Raw genomic sequence first — 22086 nt, forward strand, 5'->3', positions numbered from 1 at the left:
GTCTGAGCTTTAGTTAAACATTTTGATGCCACCGTGGATCTTTTCTGTCCATATACTATTAGCAGGAAGATTTATCTGATATATGGTGGCTCAGGCAGTAAAGAATCTGCCTGCAATGCAGGAGACCCAGGTTCGATCCCTGGAGAAGGAAATGGCAATCCACTCCAGTATTCTTGCCTGGAGAATGGACAGAGGAGCCTACAGAGTCCGTAGGGTGGCAAGAAGTTGGACACACCTAAGTGACTAAGTATGCACATGCCAGCTTGTGAGGCAGCAAAAACAGAAGACAGTGTCTGGTTTCTAGAGACTTAAAATCTATCTGAACAGATAAGACTTTCAACAGAATGGGGAGAAGGATGCCATAGGACACATGCCACATTCACGATGGGTCCCTAGTCATCAGGAAAGTTTTACTGGAGTAGGAGGTGGGACTTGCCAGGAGAGGGAAAGCTGCTACAGGAGCACAAGCCCAGGCACCATGCCTTGGGTGGGGTCCTGGAAGGCAGGGTGTCACCTCCTGGGCAGCCAGTCCAACTAAACCACACCCTCACCATCCTAAGAGCAGGTGGACAGGGGCCCACCAGGGTGGAGCTCCTTCCCTCCCCATTTTCTCATGTCCCCCTCACCCACCAGAGCCCCAGATCCAGGACACTCACTGCCCGGAGTCTTCCTGGCTTCTATCAGCAGCAGTATCAGCAAAAGATGACCTGTGGTTTGTGCCAGTGACATTCCTCCCTGGAGTTTTACGAGAGTGACCAGCAAAAGGTAGCCTGGGGTGTGTCTATACCTCTGTCTCCTGGCACCGCCCAAAGTCTTCAGTCCTAGACTGAGGAAGCCCTGTTGAAAAACAAGAAAAATAACACTTATACCCAGGAAGTATTTCTTAAGTTTCAAATGTAATTACTCATTAAAAAAAAAATACTCACGACATTACAAAGCCAAATTCACTTTGAATAACTATCCTCTCTCCAAAACAGCCCTTTTCTGGTGTGAGCAAGAAAAGCCCACGTTCTGTTGGCTCTTCTGCTCATTCCTTGAACCACTTCCTGCTCTAATCTTTCTTTGAACTCCTTCCTCCCTCACCCCCACCCCACAGCCGCTGCCATCTCCTGCTCAGTTATCCCTTCTTTTCCCCTACATCCACTTTCCATCCTAACCTCTCAAACCTTCTCTGTAATGATAACGATTCACTACATGTTAGTCACTCAGTCGTGTCCGACTCTTTGCGACCCCATGGGCTGTAGCCCGCCAGGCTACTCTGTGCATGGGATTCTCCAGGCAAGAATACTGGAGTGGGTTGTCATTCCCTTCTGTTAATCAAACCAGCAGCGGCCGACCCCACCAGGTCTGTCATATCGGAGGAGGGTGTACAACAGAGTCCAATAGTCCTGTTGGAGCCGAGCTCCAGAACAGCCGGGAAGTTATTACCGTTTGCTCACCCGCAAGTGGCAAAGTCCTCCCAGGGCCCCGAGGAGCAAGCTCACCGCAAAACATTGACGGATTTTCCCGAGTCAAGCAGCAGCGGCCCCCTCCCGCCTTTCCCAACCCCCTCCCCTGCGCTACCCGTCTCCAGCACGACGTCAGCAGCGCAGGTGGCTCAACCCCGCGGTCTCCGGGCTGGTGGCTTCGGGGTGGCGAGAGAAGACAGAACATTTGCGGGGGCCCGTCCTGGGTTCGCACTCACCGCCCACTCCTCCGCACCCGGCTCCTGCGATCGGCGGGGCGCGGTCCTCGCCTGCCCGGTCCAGCCAAGGTCGCTTTCGAGCAGGTTGAAACCCCGAGAGAACAACCACAAGAGAAATCCTGAAACTCTCCTCGGGGTTTTCACTTTGAATCGCTCTTTCGAATCTCGGACCGACACCTCGAGGCCCCGGCTCGGGGGAAGCTCGGCCGGCGGCGTTCGGAGAGGTGTCGCTGGAGCGGGGATCCCCGGGCGGGCGCCGAAGAGGGGCCCCGGGCCGAGGTGCTGCGCTCGGGGGACGGCGCCCCTGGAGGCCCGCCCGGTCGGTGAGTGAGTCTTTGTAAGGAAGTGCCCAGGGTTGCGGGGTGATGACGAGGCTCTTTCCGGTTGTCAGTCTGGGCGCCGCCGCGGTGCCTTCGGGGACCCACGAGCTGGGACGAGGCCCGGCCAAGGAGCCACGGGCGATTTCTCCGTCCTTCCCCCGGGCGAGTTTTCAGGCGCTCTGGCTCCGCCCCTCTCTTCTCTACCATCGCATCTTGGGTTTCCTAAATCGATGTCACCCTGGCCACCTGTCCAGCTGCCCCAAGTCAGTCCTTCATGGATGGCATTCCTTACAAGGGCAGCTCAGTTAGAACTGGACATGGAACAACAGACTGGTTCCAAATAGGAAAAGGAGTACATCAAGGCTATATATTGTCACCCTGCTTATTTAACTTCTATGCAGAGTACATCATGAGAAACGCTGGGCTGTAAGAAGCACAAGCTGGAATCAAGATTGCCGAAGAAATAGCAATAACCTCAGATATGCAGATGACACCACCCTTATGGCAGAAAGTGAAGAAGAACTAAAGAGCCTCTTGATGAAAGTGAAAGAGGAGAGTGAAAAAGTTGGCTTAAAGCTCAACATTCAGAAAACAAAGATCATGGCATCTGGTCCCATCACTTCATGGGAAATAGATGCGGGAACAGTGGAAACAGTGGCTAACTTGATTTTTCTGGGCTCCAAAATCACTGCAGATGGTGATTGCAGATGTGAAATTAAAAGACGCTTACTCCTTGGAAGGAAAGTTATGACCTACCTAGACAGCATATTGCAGAGCAGAGACGTTACTTTGCTAACAAAGGTCCGTCTAGTCAAAGCTATGATTTTTCCAATAGTCATGTATGGATGTGACACAAGTTGAACTGTAAGGAAAGCTGAGCGTGGAAGAATTGATGTTTTTGAACTGTGGTGTTGGAGAAGACTCTTGGACTGCAAGGAGATTCAACCAGTCCATCCTAGAGGAAATCAGTACTGAATATTCGTTGGAAGGGCTGATGTTGAAGCTGAAACTCCAATCCTTTGGCCACCTGATGCAAAGAACTGACTCATTGGAAAAGACCCTGATGCTGGGAAAGATTGAAGGCGGGAGGAGACGGGACAACAGAGAATGAGATGGTTGCATGGCATCACCGACTCAGTGGACAAGAGTTTGAGTAAACTGCAGGAGTTGGTGATGGACAGGGAGGCCTAGCGTGCTGCAGTCCATGGGATCGCAAAGAGTCGGACAGGAGTGAGCAACTGAACTGAATCGAAGGAACAAGAGCGTTGCGGTCTCCTGTAACCAGCGCACGTGGGCGCCCAGTGTAAAAGGCGGGTAGGCTGCTTTACAGGAAGGCAGGCGTGTGAGTGAGGGAGCCGGCAGGAGTCCCCGCCCAGATCCGGCGGTAACCTGGGCGGGGCCTGTCGGCGGAGGAGGCGCTCAGGCAGTCAGAGCAGAGTAGGAGGTCCAGGCCACAGCTGCCGGCTAGCGGGAGAGGATCGCGGGTTCTGACTCGGCAGCCTCGCACTCCTGCAAAATTGGGATCCAGGTGGCAAAGGGAGAAATGGGTGGCTCCAAGAGCAGTCTTGGCTTCCTCGTTTTGCTTCTGATTGTGTTGTTGAGCGGGACGTCCAGCGGTGAGTTCGGGGATGAACCTGCGGGGGAACGCGAGGAGGTTGGATGGGTTCTGACCCGGAAAGGGGATGCGGGTGGTGTCCGTGGGGCTTCGCGAAACTTCTTGCAGCGTGTCGCCGCCGCCCCCCTCCTCTTTCCCTTCCCTCGGCCCCTTTGCTCCTCGGTGGCTCCTCCCGGCTTCTTGCCGACTCTCTGGGCCAGAACAGGGGTACCTTGGGTGTAGTAGTAATGCCGGGAGTTTGGGAGGTGACGCTGGGAGAAGAGGGGGCTGGGACGCGGCAGGAAGTGCGGTTGAAACCCCCCAAGGGTGCAGCCCGGCCCTGGGAAGTGGGAGCCCTGAAGCAGGGCCGTTTGGGACCAGTCAGCCTTCCCGGGGAGAAGGGACCCAGACCCACCCCGAAAAGCACACCCTCCCGCCCCGACCTGTGCAACAGAGACCCTTCTGGTCCCTCCATCTCCCGGCCCTTGAAGGACCAGCGCTCTTTCCCGGCCGTAAGTTGTAAACGCAGAGCAGACCCGGGTGCCCAGGCGGCGGCGGCCGCGCCCTCCCGGCTGAAACGTGCTTGAGTTGCTCTTGTCCGAGCCGCAGCTGCTGGCTCCACTCCCGGCCCGTGGACTCCGCGGCGCGGCTCCTCCCCTATCTCGGGGCTCCGCGGCGCGGCTGCATCCGGGACCACCGAGACTCCGCGGTGCGGCTCCACCCGCGATCCCGGGGCTTCGCGGCGCTGCACCTCTCAGATCCCCGAGACTCCGCGGTGCGTCTCCACCCGCGATCCCGGGGCTCCGCGGCGCGGCTCTTCCCGGATTCCCGAGACTCCGTGGTTCGGCTCCTCTCCGAACCCCGAGGCTCCGCTGCGCGGCCCCACCCGTGATCTCCGGGCTCTGCGGCGCGGTTCCTTCCCCGGCCCGGGCTCCGCGGCGCGGTTTGTTCCCAGATCCCGGGCTCCGCGGCGCGGCTCCACCTCCGACCCCTGGGCTCCGCGGCGCCGCTCCATCCCCGACCCCGGAGGCAGGTGTGAGCCTTTTCCTGATCAGGGACCAGGCGCCCTGGCTCATTGGTCTAGATGCAGAACTTTTTTTATTAGAGAAGTGATCTTGTTGGACACTACGTCTATCCTTTAACCTGTTCGTACCCAGCGAAACAGATGTCCTGCCTTTCACTTGGCTTGCAGACTTCAAGTTGAATATAAGCAGGTTTCCAGGTGGACCTGCCCCAGGTCAGCATTTCTGCTTGTTGGGGGTGGGGGTGCGAGTAGCAACGGGGTGGGGGTATTTCCACGCACTATATCAGTGATTTGGCTCTGGCTCTCCTTTTCTGCAAAGTAGATGATGAGGTTATGATACTAAATGCAGCTCAACTTGACAGTAAATTCTTCAAAAACTTCCCTTCTTCAAAAATTTGAAAGGAAGGAAAATGTGCTACAAAAAAGCAGAACTATTTATGATCCTGTTCATGCAGCTCCAGCTTCTTCTACCCGTGTGTTTTGTATCAGCACAGGGGTTTGCCCTGCAGTTATATTTCTTGTAGTAATAATATTAGCTGTTTTGCACCTTCATAGTGTGACAAGAATTGAACTGGAAGACAGCATCAGTGTCCAGTAGTTCCCAAGGGTTGTCTCAGCCATGTCCCAGATGACTCAGTATCTGAGAGGAGACACACCCAACAATGGTACTTCCATCCCGTTATCCTACCTTGTGGATGGGTAGAGGAGTGTCTTGAGAAGTGCCCCTCTTTTGGAGGCCAGAGCTAAGGTGAAGGATATTGAAATATCCAAGGAGAGGATAATTCTATCCATGGAGAGGATGTACTCCAAGAAGGTAGTTTAGGGCGTATTTTCCATGGGATTTATGTAGATGAAAAAGATCCAAATAAAGAACAGCAATCATTTGTAAAATCAGAGATTAAGCTTCTGAAATTCAGGTGACAATACTCCCTGAACGTTGCAAGCTGTGAGATCTTCATCACAGAAATCTTCCTCCTATTTCCCTTGTGTGTATAGAAGACAGAGAAAACCCCTGGTGATATTGCCTTACATGAATTGGGAGAATCGTAAATAGTTTTCACAACATTGCAAATTGTGTGTCTGTGTGTATTAGTCAGTCAAACTCTTCTGTCCAAGGAATTCTTCAGGCAAGAATAATGGAGTGAGTAGCCATTCCCTTCTCCAGGTGATCTTTCCAGCCCAGGGATCAAACTCGGGTCTCCTGAATTGCAGGCAGATTCTTTACTGTCTGAGCCACCAGGGGAGCCTGCAGTACAAATTAGTAGAGGCCAATAATCCGCAGGCAATTTCTCAACAAGACCTGGTCCACAAGGTCAGATTGCCTGTGGAATGGATTACCTGGTCAGAAGAGAAGTCCTCCACAAAGACCTGGCTGCGAGGAGCTCTGCCATTGATGACAACCTCAAATTAAGAGTACAGATAGCCCCTCTCCAGAGTCTTGTTCCCCATGGACTCTCACTGTCTGGAGGACAATGAAAACGTGGGATCGATGGATGGCTCATGAACGTCTGGTTAAGAATGAGGTCTCCAGACTTCCCTGGTGATTTAGTTGCTAAGACTCCACACTCCCAATGAAGGGGCCTGGTTCGATCCTTGGTCGGGGAACTGGATCCCGCATGCTACAACTAAGAAGTCAGCATGTTGCAACTAAGAGTCTTCATGCTGCAAAAAAGATCCCAAGTGCCACAACTAAGACCCAATACAGCCAAAAAAAGATAGATATGAAAAAAATAATTTATTTTAATCTCCAGTGCTAGTGATGTGTGGGCCTTCAGAGTGATAGTGTAGGAGCTCATGGCTTTGGGTCAAATACCCTACACGGATGTCGACTCTTTAGAGATATGAAAGAAGGTCATCAATAGCCCAGCCTATCAACTGTCCTGATGACCATTTGCTGTGATGGCTTGTGCTGGGCCTTAGATTCGGAGGAGAAGCCCAGTTCCAGCAGCTGGCCCAGTGTCTCACAGGGTTCCATGCAGCCCTGGGGGTCTGTGTCTGACTGTCCTCTCACAGTGCCCCAGCATCAGGGGGACGATGCCTGCTGAGGCCCACTTGGAGCTGGCCAATCACATACATCACCCAGCATCGCAGAAGCACATTGTCTTCCAGAACACTGTGCCTTAGGAATGCCATAGCATCTGAACTTTCTAAAACAGACTTAATGATGTGGAATATTTTCTAGATATCACTTTCTTTAGGTTTACTGAAAATGTTTGTATAAATTTTTTGACCAAGAAAGTTTTAAACAGTGTTATAAAATAAATAGTTTTTAAAATTGTTTCAACACAAATACTTGGACTAGCTTAGTGCCAAGTGCTTTTTAGTTTTTACTTCATCAAAGTAATGTAGTTGATTCACCCTTGAATGTGCTGGGCTTAGTTGCTCAGTCGTGTCTGACTCTTTGCGACCCCATGGACTATACAGTCCGTGGAATTCTCCAGGGTTGAATACTGGAGTGGGTAGCCTTTCCCTTCTCTAGGGATCTTCCCAAACCAGGGATCGAACCCAGGTCTTCCACATTGCAGGTGGATTCTTTACCATCTAAGGCACCTGGGAAGCTCAAGAATACTGGAGTGGGTAGCCTCTCCCTTTTCCAGGAGATCTTTCTGACTCAGGAATTGCACTGGGGTCTCCTGCATTGCAGGTGGATTCATTACCTGCTGAGCCACCAGAGAAACCCTTAAGTTTCTTTCTTCTTCTTCTTCTTTTTTAATATTTATTACTAGTCTTGGGAATTATTTGTCTAAAAGATAAAATACTTTGTCATAGGAAAAGAAAAAGGAAAAAATGCTGTTGCCTTGTACAGGAAAAGGCAGTGTTGGAGGAAGAAAAAAGATAGAAGGAAAAAAAGAGAAAAATACAGTGGAAACAGAAACTACTCTTTCATGAAAAATTACCTTTTTATTTTATTTGTTTTAATAAAGAGGGGTTCTGCCTTCTTACTTTGGGGAAAGTAGGAGCGGAATTCACTGAAACATCTTAAATTTGGCAGATCCTAGCATATGGCACCCCACTCCAGTACTCTTGCCTGGAAAATCCCATGGACGGAGGAGCCTGGTAGGCTGCAGTCCATGGGGTTGCTAAGAGTCAGACACGATTGGGGAGACTTCACTTTCACTTTCATGCATTGGAGAAGGAAATGGCAACCGACTCCAGTGTTCTTGCCTGGAGAATCCCAGGGACAGGGGAGCCTGGTGGGCTGCCGTCTATGGGGTCACACAGAGTCGGACACGACTGAAGCGACTTAGCAGCAGCAGAAGCAGCATTTCTCAGAGCCAGAAGTGGATTTGGGGCAGGTCAATAGTAAACAATGGTGATTTTATTTATTTTTACTTTCTGGAAAAGGAGATAACACAATTCCAGAAGGGGCAATCATGTTTTAAGGTTAAGAATACCTTTTACCACACCCAGAACAGTGCTATGCACAGAATAGGTGCCTGAGTTGTGTTGGGTAAAAAAAAAAAAAAGTAGACAGATTTTGTGCTTATCCTCAAGGCTGGCTCAAGTATAAAATGGATTTTTAAACACACTTGAAAAAATTAAGAATTCAATTTATTAAAAGAAAAATTACATATGCATTGAGCGGAAGGCTGTCAATGCCTAGCCATTGATCAGCACCTCCCTGGAGTCAAAGCTCCTCCCAGACAGCTCAGGCTGTTACTAATTGAAGCTGGTTATGACTCATATGCTACCACTGGTGAAGTTAACAAGTGGTGGAAAAGGAGAAGCTGGTTTGTTCAGGAGCCCTGGGAAATAGTGACCTAATGTTTTCAGACCGCCTCCAAGTTTTCAGGTTAGAAAGGGGGCAGAGGTGGCGGCTGCAGGCGCATCAGAGTCTTGAGCACAGTCAGGGTGGTTGGCACAAGGCGAACGTTTGCGCACCACCAAATTATGGTTCCAACCAGTCTGGGGTTCTGCGTGTTTGCAGCCAGCAGTTTTTATGTGCTGGAGGTGTGCTTTCTGTAGAAACAACTTGAGGCTTGTGTCAGCTCTTTGTTATCTTTCAGGGAACTGATAATTTCATGACACTGCTATGTGGCTGGTCACAGTCTAAATTGTTACCAGTTTCCCAGCACAAGGAGTATTCGTTTCTCCATCTTCACATGTTCTAATCCTTAACTCGTAAACCACTGTTTTGAGACTCACAGGAGGCCTGGCTGACGGAAACTTTTCTACAAACAAGAGGCAGACAGAGACCATGGGGGGCAGGTCTTTCCCACTAAGGCCCCCTAGAGCCCTTTTGGTTACAAGACCATTTATTACCCACTTTTCCATGGTCCCAAGAAGCCCAGGGCCTCCAACAGCTTCCTATCTCTTGAAGAGAATCTAAACATGCCCTCTCTCAACTGGCATCTTATCCCTTTGTCTGATAACTCACCCGGCGAACCCCCCCGACCAGACCCCCAGGACCTAACTTAGGAGGGACAGGAACAGGGTTTCCCAGAGTATGACACAGGGCTCAAGGGTGAGGCTGGGCATCCCCACTTCTACCCTTTGGTCCCACATTCATAGTGTCTAGGAATTGGGACAGCAGCAGCCTATAATGGTTATTGATTAAGGTAGGAGTTGACAGATTTTTTTTCTGTAGAAGAAAGTAAATCTCGAGGTCTCTTTAGGCCATTTGGTATCTGTCTCTGAGTGCAAAAGGAGCTTCCATGTTTGTGGAGCAGCAGGAGCCAAATATAATGTGTAAATCAACTGAGAACCAGACTTGTCCACTGTCCTGGTTTCTGACCCCAGTAATGAGTGACCCATCCCGTAGAGAAGCATCCAAGAGCTGCCTCAGTTGTCTGTTTATGAACCAGAAACTTACCGTGTCCTGCCTTGTAGCTTCTGGTGGTGGGACTGTGGATCTGGCTGTTATGGGCTAATGCACCCCCTCTGCTATAGTCTGGCTTCCTTGGTTCAAGGAGCCATAGGGGACACTGCATGAAGCCACAGGTGTGAGCAGGGGATAGTGGCCCTGTATCAACTCTGTTGTCAGGACTAGGTCACCTGCTGGCACATCTTATTTGTTCCCTGTGGCCCTGGTTATGCCAAGCCACATAATCACTTCTATCCTATGACGGCTGGCCTATCTGAACTAATGGTTGGGGTTGGTGAACCCAGATCATGATGGGCAACTCTGACATTCCATGACCAGAGGCCTCATCTCTGCCAGGCCCCAGGACCATACCAGGAGCCGCACTGAATGGTATGGGCTTTCTCACTGCAAGTGGTATGTCCTTTCTTCAGGACACCAGGAGTCTGTGTTGTGAGCCTCCAAGTAAAATGCCACCTACAGCATGTAGCACCTTTCTGAACACAGGAAGCTATGATGTCACCGGTTCTGTTGGGTCATCTGCCCAAGAAGCAGGTCCAGCCACACTCATCATTCATCAATTGTGACTGCTTTTGTGCCAGGACAGCAGTTGCAGCAGAGACCTAGGGTCTTGAAGCCTGGAATGTGTCATATGTACCATTAGAGGGAACCTAGGACCTCAGTTTTAATTCAGTGGAGGTAAGATAGAGACCACAGCTCTGCAGGCCTAGGGAGATTGTAGGTTGGTACTCGTTTTCATTATTTCCTCCAGGAGATGATACTGTCTCCATGTACTATCGGGGGATGGGGAGTCAGGGTGAGAAGAATGAATGTGGAATCCACGACTATGGTACCTCACCCATGGCAGTTTACTAACAACACAGACTGTGCATTCATGTCAGAAGTCCAGGACGTGTGCAATGGACACTGAGTGGATCTGTGGACCCAGAGATAACCACTGCTAGCAGGACCTGGGACAGGTGTCTATTAATTGCCTGGTCCTCGGAGCATCACTTTACAGCACAGGGGCCATGATCATGCTACCGTTCCTGTGCGTGGTGTTAGTAACACACTGGGTCTAATGAATGTGGGAGTAGTTTCTCCTTCTGCACTTCCAGTTCAGTTCAGTCACTCAGTCGTGTCTGACTCTTTGCCACCCCATGGACTGCAGCACGCCAGGCTTCCCTGTCCATCACCAACTCCCAGAGCTTACTCTAACTCATGTATATCGCATTAGTGATGGCATCCAACTGTCCCATCCTCTGTCGTCCCCTCTCCTCTGGCTTTCAATCTTTCCCAGCATCAGGGTCTTTTCCAATGACCCAGTTCTTTGCATCAGGTGGCCAAAGTGCTGGGCTTACTTACCCCAGTAAATAACCGTGTGGCTCATCGGGAGAGTATCGAAGGACTTCTGCACTTGCTGTGGTGATGAAAGGGCCCTCCTCACTGGGACGTGGCTTCTTTCTCTGGTGATGCCTTCTGAGAAGTAGCTCGCTTCTGGAAATTTTGGTAGGGATGTTTGGTAGGGATGGCTGCTTTCAGCCTACTGATCATCCAGTCTTGTGTTTGTCTCTCCTTGTTTTCTGTCTCTCAATCAAGCAGTTTGCATCCAGGTTCACTGACCATCTCTCTGCCTCTAGGATCACCCTGTGCTATGAGCCAGCATTGTACTCTCTGCAGTCAGGCCCTGGCTGGCATTGGGACTCTCTAATCACTTTCAGCTTCCCTGATAGCTCAGTTGGTAAAGAATCCACCTGCAACACAGGAGACCCCCGTTCGATTCCTGGGTCTGGAAGATCCGCTGGAGAAGTGATAGGGTACCCACTCCGGTATTCTTGGGCTTCCCTTGTGGCTCAGCTGGTAAAGAATCTTCCTGCAATGACGGAGACCTGGGTTCGATCCCTGGATTGGGAAGATCCTCTGGAGAAGGGAAAGGCTACCCACTGCAGTATTCTGGCCTGGAGAATTCCATGGACTGTATAGTCCATGGAGGTCACAAGAGTGAGACACGACTGAGTGACTTTCACTAATGACTTTGACCATTGTACCAACTTTGCTCCTGACATACAACACTCCACCCAGAATCTGATCTTTCCCCATTTTCCAGCCCTGTTCCTGCCGGAAGCCCACAGGAACACGGTGTCCTACCACTATCCCTGATTTCCACAAAAGTCAACCTTCAGCTGTTGGAGATGCTTCTCATCCACACTTTCCTCCCAGGCTCCGTAGAGTCCATCAGGCTTTCCCATGGCGCCTGGTGCCCTGGACACTATCCTGCCCTTTCATACCGTGTCCACCCTGGCAGAGTCACTTCCCTGAGCCTTTGATCCCCTCCTCTATCACCTGCCTCGGAAGTTCTGGATTTTCTTTCATGCCATGTGGGCCAGGCCTTTCTCCAGGCTTCCAAGACCCATCCTAATGGGAGATCAGCAGCATCTCCCTGGCCTTGCTAACTCCCGTGACCCATAAATATAAACTCTTCCTTCTCCAACTTGGGGTTCTGTGCTCACCTGTCACCTCTTTGCCTCTCTGCCTGTGATCCTGCTTCCTCAGGAGCATCCCCACAGGCTCCCCGTCTCTCACAGGACATGGAGTTAGATTCTGACAGCCCGCTGTCATCTAGGCTTTTCCTGCATAGCATCCTGGCACGTCTCTGCAAAGGTTATGATGCTGGGATCGGACCTGGTGGACAGCGGACACACCCAGGATGTGTGAAATTTGCCAGGCAGGGGACTCCTCCTTCTCCACAAGGAGAGGAGGGGCACTGGCTGTATGGTGTGTGTTGTAGGGTGTCATTGCTCTGTCAGCCCAGCCCTGCACTTTACTCTGCTCTCACATAACTGTGGGAAGGGGCCTCAGGGTCTTTTTCCCCAACCTCACCCTCACTGTGTTTTGCCTTCACAGACCCTCGTTCTCTTTCCGATAATTTCACCATCGATCCTCGGCCCAGAGATGGTCAGCCATGGTGTGAGGTTCACGGAGAAGTTGATCAAAAGGTCTTTCTCTCCTGTGACTGTGGTACAGCTAAGATCAAGTACATGAGTCCATTGGGAGAGGAAGTGAAAAGTATGAATGCCCGGGAAACACAGTCTCTGACTGACACACTCGGAGACATTGGAGACTTGCTCAAGGAGCAGATGCCTGACGTTACACTGGAGAAACACATAGACAGAAGTGAGTTAGAAAGTCCAAATGCAGGAGGAGTAGACTGGGGGCTTAGCTGCATCCACTGTTTTCAGGTGAAAAAAAAAGGGGGGGGGGATATTGTCCTTCCCTAGTAGTCCAGTGGAAAGAGCAGCTGTTTTAGGAGAGACCAGGGCCAGATTAGCTGGGCCCAGGGGATGTGGACCCAGGTGGGGCAAAGAATCTGTCAAGCTCAGAGGCTGAGCTCTTTCTTTTCCCCGGTGGGGTCAGGCCCTCTGACCCTGCAGGCCAAGATGACATGCTGGCGAGATGACAACAGACACAACAATGTGTCCTGGCAGTTTGGCTTCAATGGACAACTGTGCCTCCTCTTTGATTCGGAGAATGGATACTGGAGAGTGCATCATCCTGGAGGGAGACAGATGAAAGAGAAGTGGGAGAATAACAGAGCTGTGACCGACTTCTTCAAGAAGGTCTCCAAGGGAGACTGTTGGCTCTGTTTTCAGGCTTTCTTGGAGCACTGGGAGAAAATGTTGAAGGCCACAGGTAAGTGAGAAGAGTAGGAGAAAGTGGTAGTTCTCGCATGGTGACATGGACCCACCCCTCTGTGTGTGTGTGTGTTTGTGAAAATGATCCGTCAGAGGTGAGCTGTCCTGGGAGAACAATGGCCCAGGGATGCTCTGTCATCCTCCTTCGTCTTCCACCTCCTGGTGTGTCTCCTCACAGCACAGGCCTTTGTGTTGTTGGACATGGATTCTCACTGATCCTAAACATGAGAGCATCTCTGTGATTCCAATCTCCTTCTTACTATTCTCTCTTTTTTTTTCTTTTTAATACATTCTTACTCTTTATTTATTTATTTATTTATTTTAGTCAAGTTAGATATATTATCTCTCTGTTTGGTTTAAAATTTCTCACCATTTTTATAGTACAAGATACAAAAAAAAAAAAAAAATTACATAGACCCCAAAGTATAAAATTGACCCTCTCCTTGCCATAAGAATAAAATTTAGTATTTCCTTTTCTACTGTTCAAAGGCAACTTGCAGTTAGCTATTCACTAAACATGTTTCAGAGACTACTAATATTCCCTCTTTCCAGAGCCTTCTTTTAAATGTCACCAGTCCTACTTCTGGAAATCTGTCAATAGCACCTCTACTGTCAGCTCCTGAGGACTCCATCCTGATGTCACCGTCTCTGATGTCACAGCAGGATGAGAGACTCTGTTGGAAATCTTGCTTCCCCATTAGCTGTCAGAGTCCCATGGGGACTGGGCTCCTCCCCTGCTCGCGTCTCGCCTGAGGACCTGTCACAAGGGCCTCCATGTGTGGGTGCAAACAGGCTGCATAGTAGGGGTACCTGGGTCAAGGGGGCTGAGGCGGCATCTGCTGAGTTTGGGGTCTGGACAAGGGCTTCACCCTTATTCTTCTTGCAGCATCACCGACCACTGGCCCCCCTACAGTGAAGTCCTTGGCCACAGCCATCAAGCACATCACCTGGATCCTGCCCGTGCTCCTTACCAGTTTCATCATAACTGTCTTCCTGGGCTGAGTCCTTTCTAGGAGCATGTGCTGAGGGTAGAATTCAGAGGGAAGGCAGGGGCACAGGGCCTGGTGTGAGGCTGGGGAAGGTGAATCCAAGCCAACCCCTGCCCCTCACTGAACCTCCTCATCCTGGAAATGAGCAGGGGGATAAGACCACATATGACCCGAGAGCAAGAACTGCAGACCCAACTCCAAAGGCCTGTTCTCACAGGAAGTGGCCTGGGTCAAGCAGGCAAGGCAGGAGCCCCACAGCAGAGACTGTGGGAAGGGCTGAGGCCAGGCCTGTGCTCCTGGAGCAGCAGCAGGTCTGACTCAGTGTGGCCTGCATATCACCAACCTCCTGGGGACCCAGAGCCTCCATAACTGAGGGGTCCTGCCTTGAGCAGAGGTGCCTGGGGATGGGTGGGCCTGAGCTGGGGTGGAGGTGCACAGCTGGGAGGGACCAGGAAGAGATGGGGGGCAGGGACTCTGGTCCTGAAAGCTGTCAGCTGCTGCCTCAGAGGCTGGAGGGGAGCGAAGGAAGGAGGTTTGCCTGCAGCCCCCGAAGGCTGTCAGGAAGCAACGCCCCTCCTCCAGGGACCTGCTCCCTGGTCCTTTAGGCCCCCCTCGGGGAGGATCTGGACCTGAGTAAAGGGAGCTGATTGATTCATCACTGGCTCCAGTCCTGAGCCTAAGCAGGGGGTGTCAGAGCCTGGAGTGACTCTGTGATGCAGGAAGGAAGGAGGAGGTGACAAGAAGCTGGTGGGCCTGGGGTGGGGGTGGGGGTGGAGGACATAGGAGCCCCTCAGTGAGGGCGGGGCTGGAGGGGGGGCTGGGGAGGGGCAGCCCCAGGAAAGTGACAGGAGTTTCTCAGCCTCCTGGACCAAGGCCTCTTTCTTTTCTGCAGGAGACGGTGCTCCCAGGAAGCGTGACAGGTGCTTTGTCTGCTTCTCTCCTGCTCTTCACTTTAGATCCAGGAGATCAGACCCCATAAGTCCTGAGTCTGTTTTCTGGTTACAATGACACAGTAGATGCATCATCTCATGGGCTTTATCACATTTGACGAAATCCTACACAGCATCTTTAAAAAAAAAAAACAGGAACAATTTATTTCACCATTTTCTCCTGGTGCTAAGTGATGGAATTTCTACACGGAAATGCTCAAGTCCTTGAAGAAATCCCACAAACAGGACATTTTTCATCGTGTTCTAGTTTGTGGATAATTAGACTCTGCCTCGTGACCTTGTTCTTGCAAATGATATTGCAAGAAAAATACCATCTGCTATTACAGGACTCAGGGATTCTTTCTGTGTCTGGAGAAATCACCTCAACCTATTTTCAATAGAAGAAAGTTTTATTTATGACTATTTCCCTTAATAATTTATTACGCTTAAAGTGAAAGTGTTAGTTGCTCAGTCGGTCCAACTCTTTGTGACCCCGTGCTCTGTAGCCCGCCAGGCTCCTCAATCCATGGGATTCTCCAGGCAAGAATATTGAAGTGGGGTGCTATTTCCTTCTCCATGGGACCTCTCCAACTCAGGGATTGAACCCACATCTGCTGTGTCTCCTGTGTTGGCAGGCAGATTCTATACCATCAGAGCCACTGAGGAAGCCTATTTATTATGCTGCTACTGCTACTGCTGCTACGTCGCTTTAGTCGTGTCTAACTCTGTGCGACCCCATAGATGACAGCCAACCAGGCTTCCTGTCCCTAGGATTCTCCAGGCAAGAACACTGGAGTGGATTGCCATTTCCTTCTCCAATGCACGAAAGCGAAAAGCGAAAGTGAAGTCACTCAGTCATGTCCGACTCCAGCGACCCCATGGACTGCAGCCTACCAGGCTCCTCTATCCATGGGATCCCCAGGCAAAAGTACTGGAGTGGGGTGCCATTGCCTTCGTGCTATTTAAATAAAAATCTGAGTACTCCAGGAAACTTGAAGTATTTAAGATTTTTGTTTTCTAACCCCCAAGAGAGGTCATGACGTGTCACCCTTTGTCCATCTTGTGGGATTCGATGTCCCTGGCGATTCTGAGGACACATGGTCTGAGAGGACACGTGCACCCTGTGTTCACGGCAGCGCTGCTCACAGTAGCCGGGACCTGGAAGCCACCTACACGTCACCCACAGATGAATGGGCAAAGAAGATGTGGGACATACACACAGGGCAGTATTTCTCAGCCTCAGAAAGAATGAAACAATGCCCTATGCAGCAACATGGATGGACCTGGAGAGTGTCATATTGAACGACATACGTCAGACGGAGGAGCAGAAACACCTTCTGAGGTCCTTCATACTCAGAATCCAAAAAGTCGTGATACAAGTGCTCTTACTTACAAACCAGAAAGAGACTCACAGACTTAGAGAATGAATTTATGGTTGCAGGGGGAAAGGATGAGGGGAAAGGGATAGTTAGGGAGTCTGGGATCAACATGCACACAACCACTATGAGGTACCGTTTCACGCCAGTCAGAATGGCTGCAATCCAAAAGTCTACAAGTAATAAATGCTGGAGAGGGTGTGGAGAAAAGGGAACCCTCTTACACTGTTGGTGGGAATGCAAACTAGTACAGCCACTATGGAGAACAGTGTGGAGATTCCTTAAAAAACTGGAAATAGAACTGCCTTATGATCCAGCAATCCCACTGCTGGGCATACACACTGAGGAAACCAGAAGGGAAAGAGACACGTGTACCCCAATGTTCATTGTAGCACTGTTTATAATAGCCAGAACATGGAAGCAACCTAGATGTCCATCAGCAGATGAATGGATAAGAAAGCTGTGGTACATATACACAATGGAGTATTACTCAGCCATTAAAAAGAATACATTTGAATCAGTTCTAATGAGGTGGATGAAACTGGAGCCTATTATACAGAGTGAAGTTAGCCAGAAAGAAAAACACCAATATAGTATACTAACGCATATATATGGAATTTAGAAAGATGGTAACAATAACCCTGTATATGAGACAGCAAAAGAGACACTGATGTATAGAACAGTCTTATGGACTCTGTGGGAGAGGGAGAGGGTGGGAATATTTGGGAGAATGGCACTGAAGCATGTATAATATCATGTATGAAACGAGTCGCCAGTCCAGGTTCGATGCACGATACTGGATGCTTGGGGCTGGTGCACTGGGACGACCCAGAGGGGTGGTATGGGGAGGGAGGAGGGAGGAGGGTTCAGGATGGGGAACACATGTATACCTGTAGCGGATTCATATCGATATTTGCCAAAACTAACACAATATTGTAAAGTTTAAAAATAAAATAAAATTTTTAAAAAATGAATAAAATGGATAACCAGCAAGGACCTACTGTATAGCACATAGAACTCTGCTCAATGTTAAGTGGCAGCCTGGGTGGGGATGGGAGGGGACTTGGGGAAGAATGGATGCATGTATGGAAGTGAAAGTGAAAGAAGGTTAGTTACACAGTCATGTCTGACTCTTTGGGATCCCATGGACTGTAAGCTACCAGCTCGTCTGTTCATGGAAATCTTCAGGCAAGGGAGTACTGGAATGGGTTGCCATTTTCTTCTCCAGGGGATCTTCATGACCTGGGGATCGAACCCGGGTCTCTTGCATTGCAGGCAAATTCTTTACCAACTGAGCCACCAGGGAAGATAGAGACATGTAAGTAAGTAAGTAAGTGTTAGTCGCTCAGTCGTGCCCAACTCTTTGCAACCCCATGGACTGCAGCCCACCAGACTCCTCTGTCCATGAAATTTTCCAGGCAAGGATACTGGAGTGGGTTGCCATTTCCTTCTCCAGGGGATCTTCCCAACCCAGGGATCGAACCCGGGTCTCCTGCACTGCAGGCAGATTCTTTACTGACTGAGCTACAAGGGAAGCCCTGTATGTGTATGTTAAATCCCTAGCCTAGCTTCTTTGTGCTGCTCATTCAGGACTCCTGCACTCCTCTCTGGGTGTATATTTCCACCTTGCTTCCGTCTTAAATAAACAAACTTTTTCTGTTATGTCTCCAGTAATAACTTTGGTATTTGTTTTTACAGTTTTTGCCTCCTTGAAACATTCTTGCTTTCAAAGTTGGTAAGAGCCAAGGGAACTTTGCATCTAGCCCCTGATGTTTAGTGTCTAGAATTCCTCATTTTACACCAAGCTACCCAGGTTCAATTCCTGGGCAGGAAACTAAGATCCCTCTTTAGCACCACTCACAACTGTCTCTCTGAGGTCAATATTAAGGAAATATACACCTTATATTAAGGTGTAACTATGCACCTTAAATATACAGGTAGAGGGGCTTCACAATTTTGTCATGGGAGATTTCACCTCTGCCAAGAGTTTAAAAAAAAGAGAAAGTCCTTCCAAAGTTAACCCGGTTCATTCCCTTTCTAGGCCCTTTAATAGCTATTGTTGTTCTTTCCTTTCTAGTCCTTGTTTATTTAACCTTTTGATTGACTTTGTGTCTGTAAGATCTACCAGTTTGAAATAACATTCATGGTGGCTCAAGGAATATAGCCGTTTCAGTGGAGGGTGGCCCAGATCCATGTAGGTCCTTGTGAGGGACTTCTGCACCTTGAGGGGAGGCTCAGTTCAGTGGTCCCTGTCCAGCAGGGAGAAGTTTTGATAGAAGAAAGCTTCAGCCCCTTAACCCTTAAGAATAAGGGTGTAGAACCCCTCAGTGGGTAAGGAGACAGGCTGGGACAGTTTGCTGCAGTGAGTGTACCTGGACAAAAGTCACATCAAGCATCAAAATAAATTGTAAAAGAAATTTATTTTATTTGTAAATTGTAAAATCGAAAGAAATTGTAAGGGGCTAAAAATAATTACATCCACCTGCAGTTGGGGCAAATAATCAACAAAAAGATACAAAAAGACCAAAAACCCAAGGCGATTTCAGAGCAGCCAGGAGCAAAAGCAGGGTACTGGTCATGATCCCTGCACACAGCACCACCAAGGGGGAACAAACCACCCAGGTCACCCCCTGGCCTGAACCCAGGACCCGCCCCCACTCTCAACTCATATGTGGGACCGGCTCCCCCACCCTCTGGAGTCAGCAAGGGAACATGTTACTTGTTTTTGCTCCCTCGTGAGTCCCAATAAAGCTTCTTTCCCCCTGAATTTGTGTCTGGCCTTTTACCAACTTCTATTGATGGAGTCCAGGAGCACTGGTCAGTAACACAGAAGGACTTTTGCTGAAGGTCAGGATGCTGCTCGGAGATGGTGTCTCCAGTGGGCTTCCAGCAGAAACAGGGGTTGAACATATGCAGATCCCAGGTAGGGATGCACCGTGTCAGGAACAAAGCAGGCACAATGGTTGATATGAGTAGAGAGATGGGACGGCTGCCAGGTCCTGGCTGCAGAGTATGATGCTGGTTCACAGCACAGGGCAATCCTAGAGGCAAACACTCTGGATGGGCGGCCAACCTAGATATAAACTGCACGATTGAAAGGAATGAGACAAGGGAATGCCCTGGGGCTCCACTGGTTAGGACTCCGGGGTTTTGCTGCCAGGTGCCCGGTTTGATCACTGGTCAGGGAACTAAGATCCCAAAAGCCAGACAGCTGACCAAAACACAAAAAAACCCAGAAGCGATAGAAAATAGAACACAAGCTGGATGATCAGGAAGCTGAAAACAGCCGTCCCAACAGCTTGTCTGGATACTTTGCTCAGTTTCTAGAACTGAGCCAGTTATCAGAACAGAGAATCCCTTACTAGAGAGAGATGCCAGTTTCCAGCAGGAGGGCCCTCTTATCACCGTGGCAAGCACAGTGCAGCAGTCCTCTGGCCTTCCCCATCCTTGGAAGCCACACGGCCATTGACTCAGGTAAGTGCATACCGGGAAGCAGAAGCCACCCCACATTCCTATGAACCCAGTGTGTGACTCACATCATGTCCAGGCATCTGAAGCATCATCGCGGCCCTGCTGTTATCAATGTGATGCATGAGATGCAGGGTACTGAATATATAACCATCCTGCATCCTGCTTATAGGGGTATCACGGCGTGTGAAGACCCACACAGTGGTTATTTCACATTCTCTGGATTTGAACCAATGATGGAAAAGTCTCTGTAGTTAGGAATGGGGCAAAGGCTGCCATAGTTGAGAAGTACAAGTACATTCTCATATTGTCTTTCCATTGCTACAAACAGGATGTTGCAAGACCACAATTTTCTGGGTAAAATGACAGAGATTAGTGACAATCATAGCCTGAAAGCATGCAGGGCTGTGATCCCTTCACATCTTCTTTTTATATCTGCCTGGTGTAAAGCATTTCTATCAATGGCCAGACACTAAATATTTCAGGGTTTGCAGACCAGAGGCCTCTGTAACTGCTCAACTCAGCTGTGGAAGGTGTTCATGGGAAGGACATGAAGGAAAGAGTGTGGTGGGAACTGCCACTGGGACCCTAGGACCCTGTAGCACCCATGACACAGAAGTCCATCCAGCTGGGGAAATCGTGCCAGGGGTAACCTGCCTGCCTGCTAAGTCACTTCAGTCATGTCTGACTCTTTGAGACCCTATGGACTGTTGCCCACCAGGTCCCTCTGTCCATGGGATTCTCCAGGCAAGAATACCAGTGTGGGTTGCCATGCCCTCCCCCAGGGAGAGCTTATGACATCCTAATCAGAGCATCACAACCCAGCCCCACAGGGTCAGAGGCATGGCCACGCCACTTGTAGTGGGGAAAGCCTTCATTTAAACATGGCTACTGATATGGTCCTGAGTCTGGTAGAGAAGGGACCTCCAGTCTTGATGAACTGGGCTCATCCAGTCAGTAATCATTACTGAGAGGCCAGCTGTCATAGGATAGAAGTGACCGTGTGGTTTGGCATAAGCAGGGCCACAGGAAACAGATAAGATGACCAGCAGGGGACCAAGACCTGACAGCAGAACTGTGGTACCTTCCTGTCCTCTGCTTACCTCTGTGGTTACACAGGGTCCCCGTGGCCCCTTGGACCGAGGAAGCCACTCTACAGCAGAGGAGGGGTGCTTTAGCCTGTAACTGCAGGACCCACCCTCCTATCACATTCCCACCACCAGAGGCTACAAGGCAGGACAGGGCAGGGTTGTGACTCATAAACAGGCAGCCGAGGGAGCCCCCGGATAATTCCCCCAGTGATGAGTCACCCAGTGCTGGAGTTCGCAAACCAGGACAGTGGTCAGAGGGATTCCTTTGGTTTTTCACATTGTCTTTGCCTCTTGTCCCACCACAAACCTGGGGGTGCACAGAGACAGACGCCAAAAGGCCTGAAGAGACGAACAGATTTATTGTCTTTGTAGAAGAGTTCTCCATCTCCTGTCTTAATCAATAACCATTATAGGCTGCCATCTCCACAGTCTGTGGATGATATGAATGTGGGAACAAAGGGTAGAAGTGGGGGTGCCCCTCCTCACCCTCAGGCCCCATGTCACACTTTGGGCGATGGGCTCCCGACCCTCCTGGGGACCAGGCTGGGAGGCTTTTGCTGGTGTAAGTCCTCAGGCAAGGGGATAGGATGCCAGTGGTGGAGACTGTGATTCGGGTCCATTCACAGGTGGGAAGGTATTGGAAGCCCTGGGCTTCTCGGGATGCAAAGATGTGGAATGAACTTAGTGAGATGTGGGGCAGGAGTGTGGCCACTAAGGGGATGTGTCTGGGGAAGGGAGAGCCCGGGTGGCACGGGTGGTTTATAGCTGGTAAAGTGGCCTGGGAGTCAAGGGCAGGGAGTCATGTGGAGGAGAAGGGTTTGTGTGAACAGATGAGATCAGTGGTGTGTGCTTTTCAGGGGGTGTCCCGGTTCCTCCCCACAGGAAGGTCACCTGTCCCAGCCCTGCTACAGGGGTCCCACTCCTGGAGGCATGGCTGAGGGGCTGGGAGCTTAGGGATGGCAGTGTTTCCTGCCATGCTCTCCTTGTCCTCTTGCCTCCCCACCTCCCATTGTCTGAGCATTGCTATTTCAACCAGTTTGCCCGTTTGCTGGCCTGAAGGTGGCCAACCAGCCCAGCAGGTGCCAACAAGGGAAGGAGCTCACCTAAGGATTGAGGAG

The 22086-nt window shown here is 50.2% G+C and overlaps 2 protein-coding genes across 6 annotated transcripts in view; one reads left to right on the plus strand and one right to left on the minus strand.

Moving 5' to 3' along the window:
• Positions 1 to 22086, plus strand: part of LOC109564039 (UL16-binding protein 1-like) — a 267031-nt gene that overhangs the window by 7073 nt on the left and 237872 nt on the right. Inside the window, exons 2-5 of one of the 4 annotated variants that reach the window (XM_070796351.1) lie at positions 12328 to 12597; positions 12838 to 13113; positions 14002 to 14143; positions 14997 to 15200. The exons of 1 other annotated variant lie outside the window; for it this stretch is intronic. In XM_070796351.1, coding sequence (XP_070652452.1) covers positions 12328 to 12597; positions 12838 to 13113; positions 14002 to 14117 — 662 coding nt within the window. In that variant the 3' untranslated portion in view covers positions 14118 to 14143; positions 14997 to 15200. Of the gene's footprint in view, positions 1 to 3263; positions 3621 to 12327; positions 12598 to 12837; positions 13114 to 14001; positions 14903 to 14996; positions 15201 to 22086 lie in introns of those variants that run through there. 2 more of the 4 variants (XM_070796352.1, XM_070796353.1) reach the window with 2 other exon arrangements.
• LOC109564020 (UL16-binding protein 3-like) overlaps positions 1 to 22086 on the minus strand; it is a 47949-nt gene that overhangs the window by 4693 nt on the left and 21170 nt on the right. The window contains exons 2-3 of one of the 2 annotated variants that reach the window (XR_011568524.1): positions 1685 to 2334; positions 657 to 837 (exon numbers count right to left, since the gene is read on the minus strand). The gene's annotated coding sequence lies outside the window, so the exon portion shown is untranslated. The remainder of the gene's footprint in view (positions 1 to 656; positions 838 to 1684; positions 2335 to 22086) is intronic. The other variant, XR_011568523.1, reaches the window with a different exon arrangement.

Source organism: Bos indicus, chromosome 9 (genome assembly GCF_029378745.1).
Source record: "Bos indicus isolate NIAB-ARS_2022 breed Sahiwal x Tharparkar chromosome 9, NIAB-ARS_B.indTharparkar_mat_pri_1.0, whole genome shotgun sequence".
Classification (NCBI taxonomy): Eukaryota; Metazoa; Chordata; class Mammalia; order Artiodactyla; family Bovidae; genus Bos; species Bos indicus.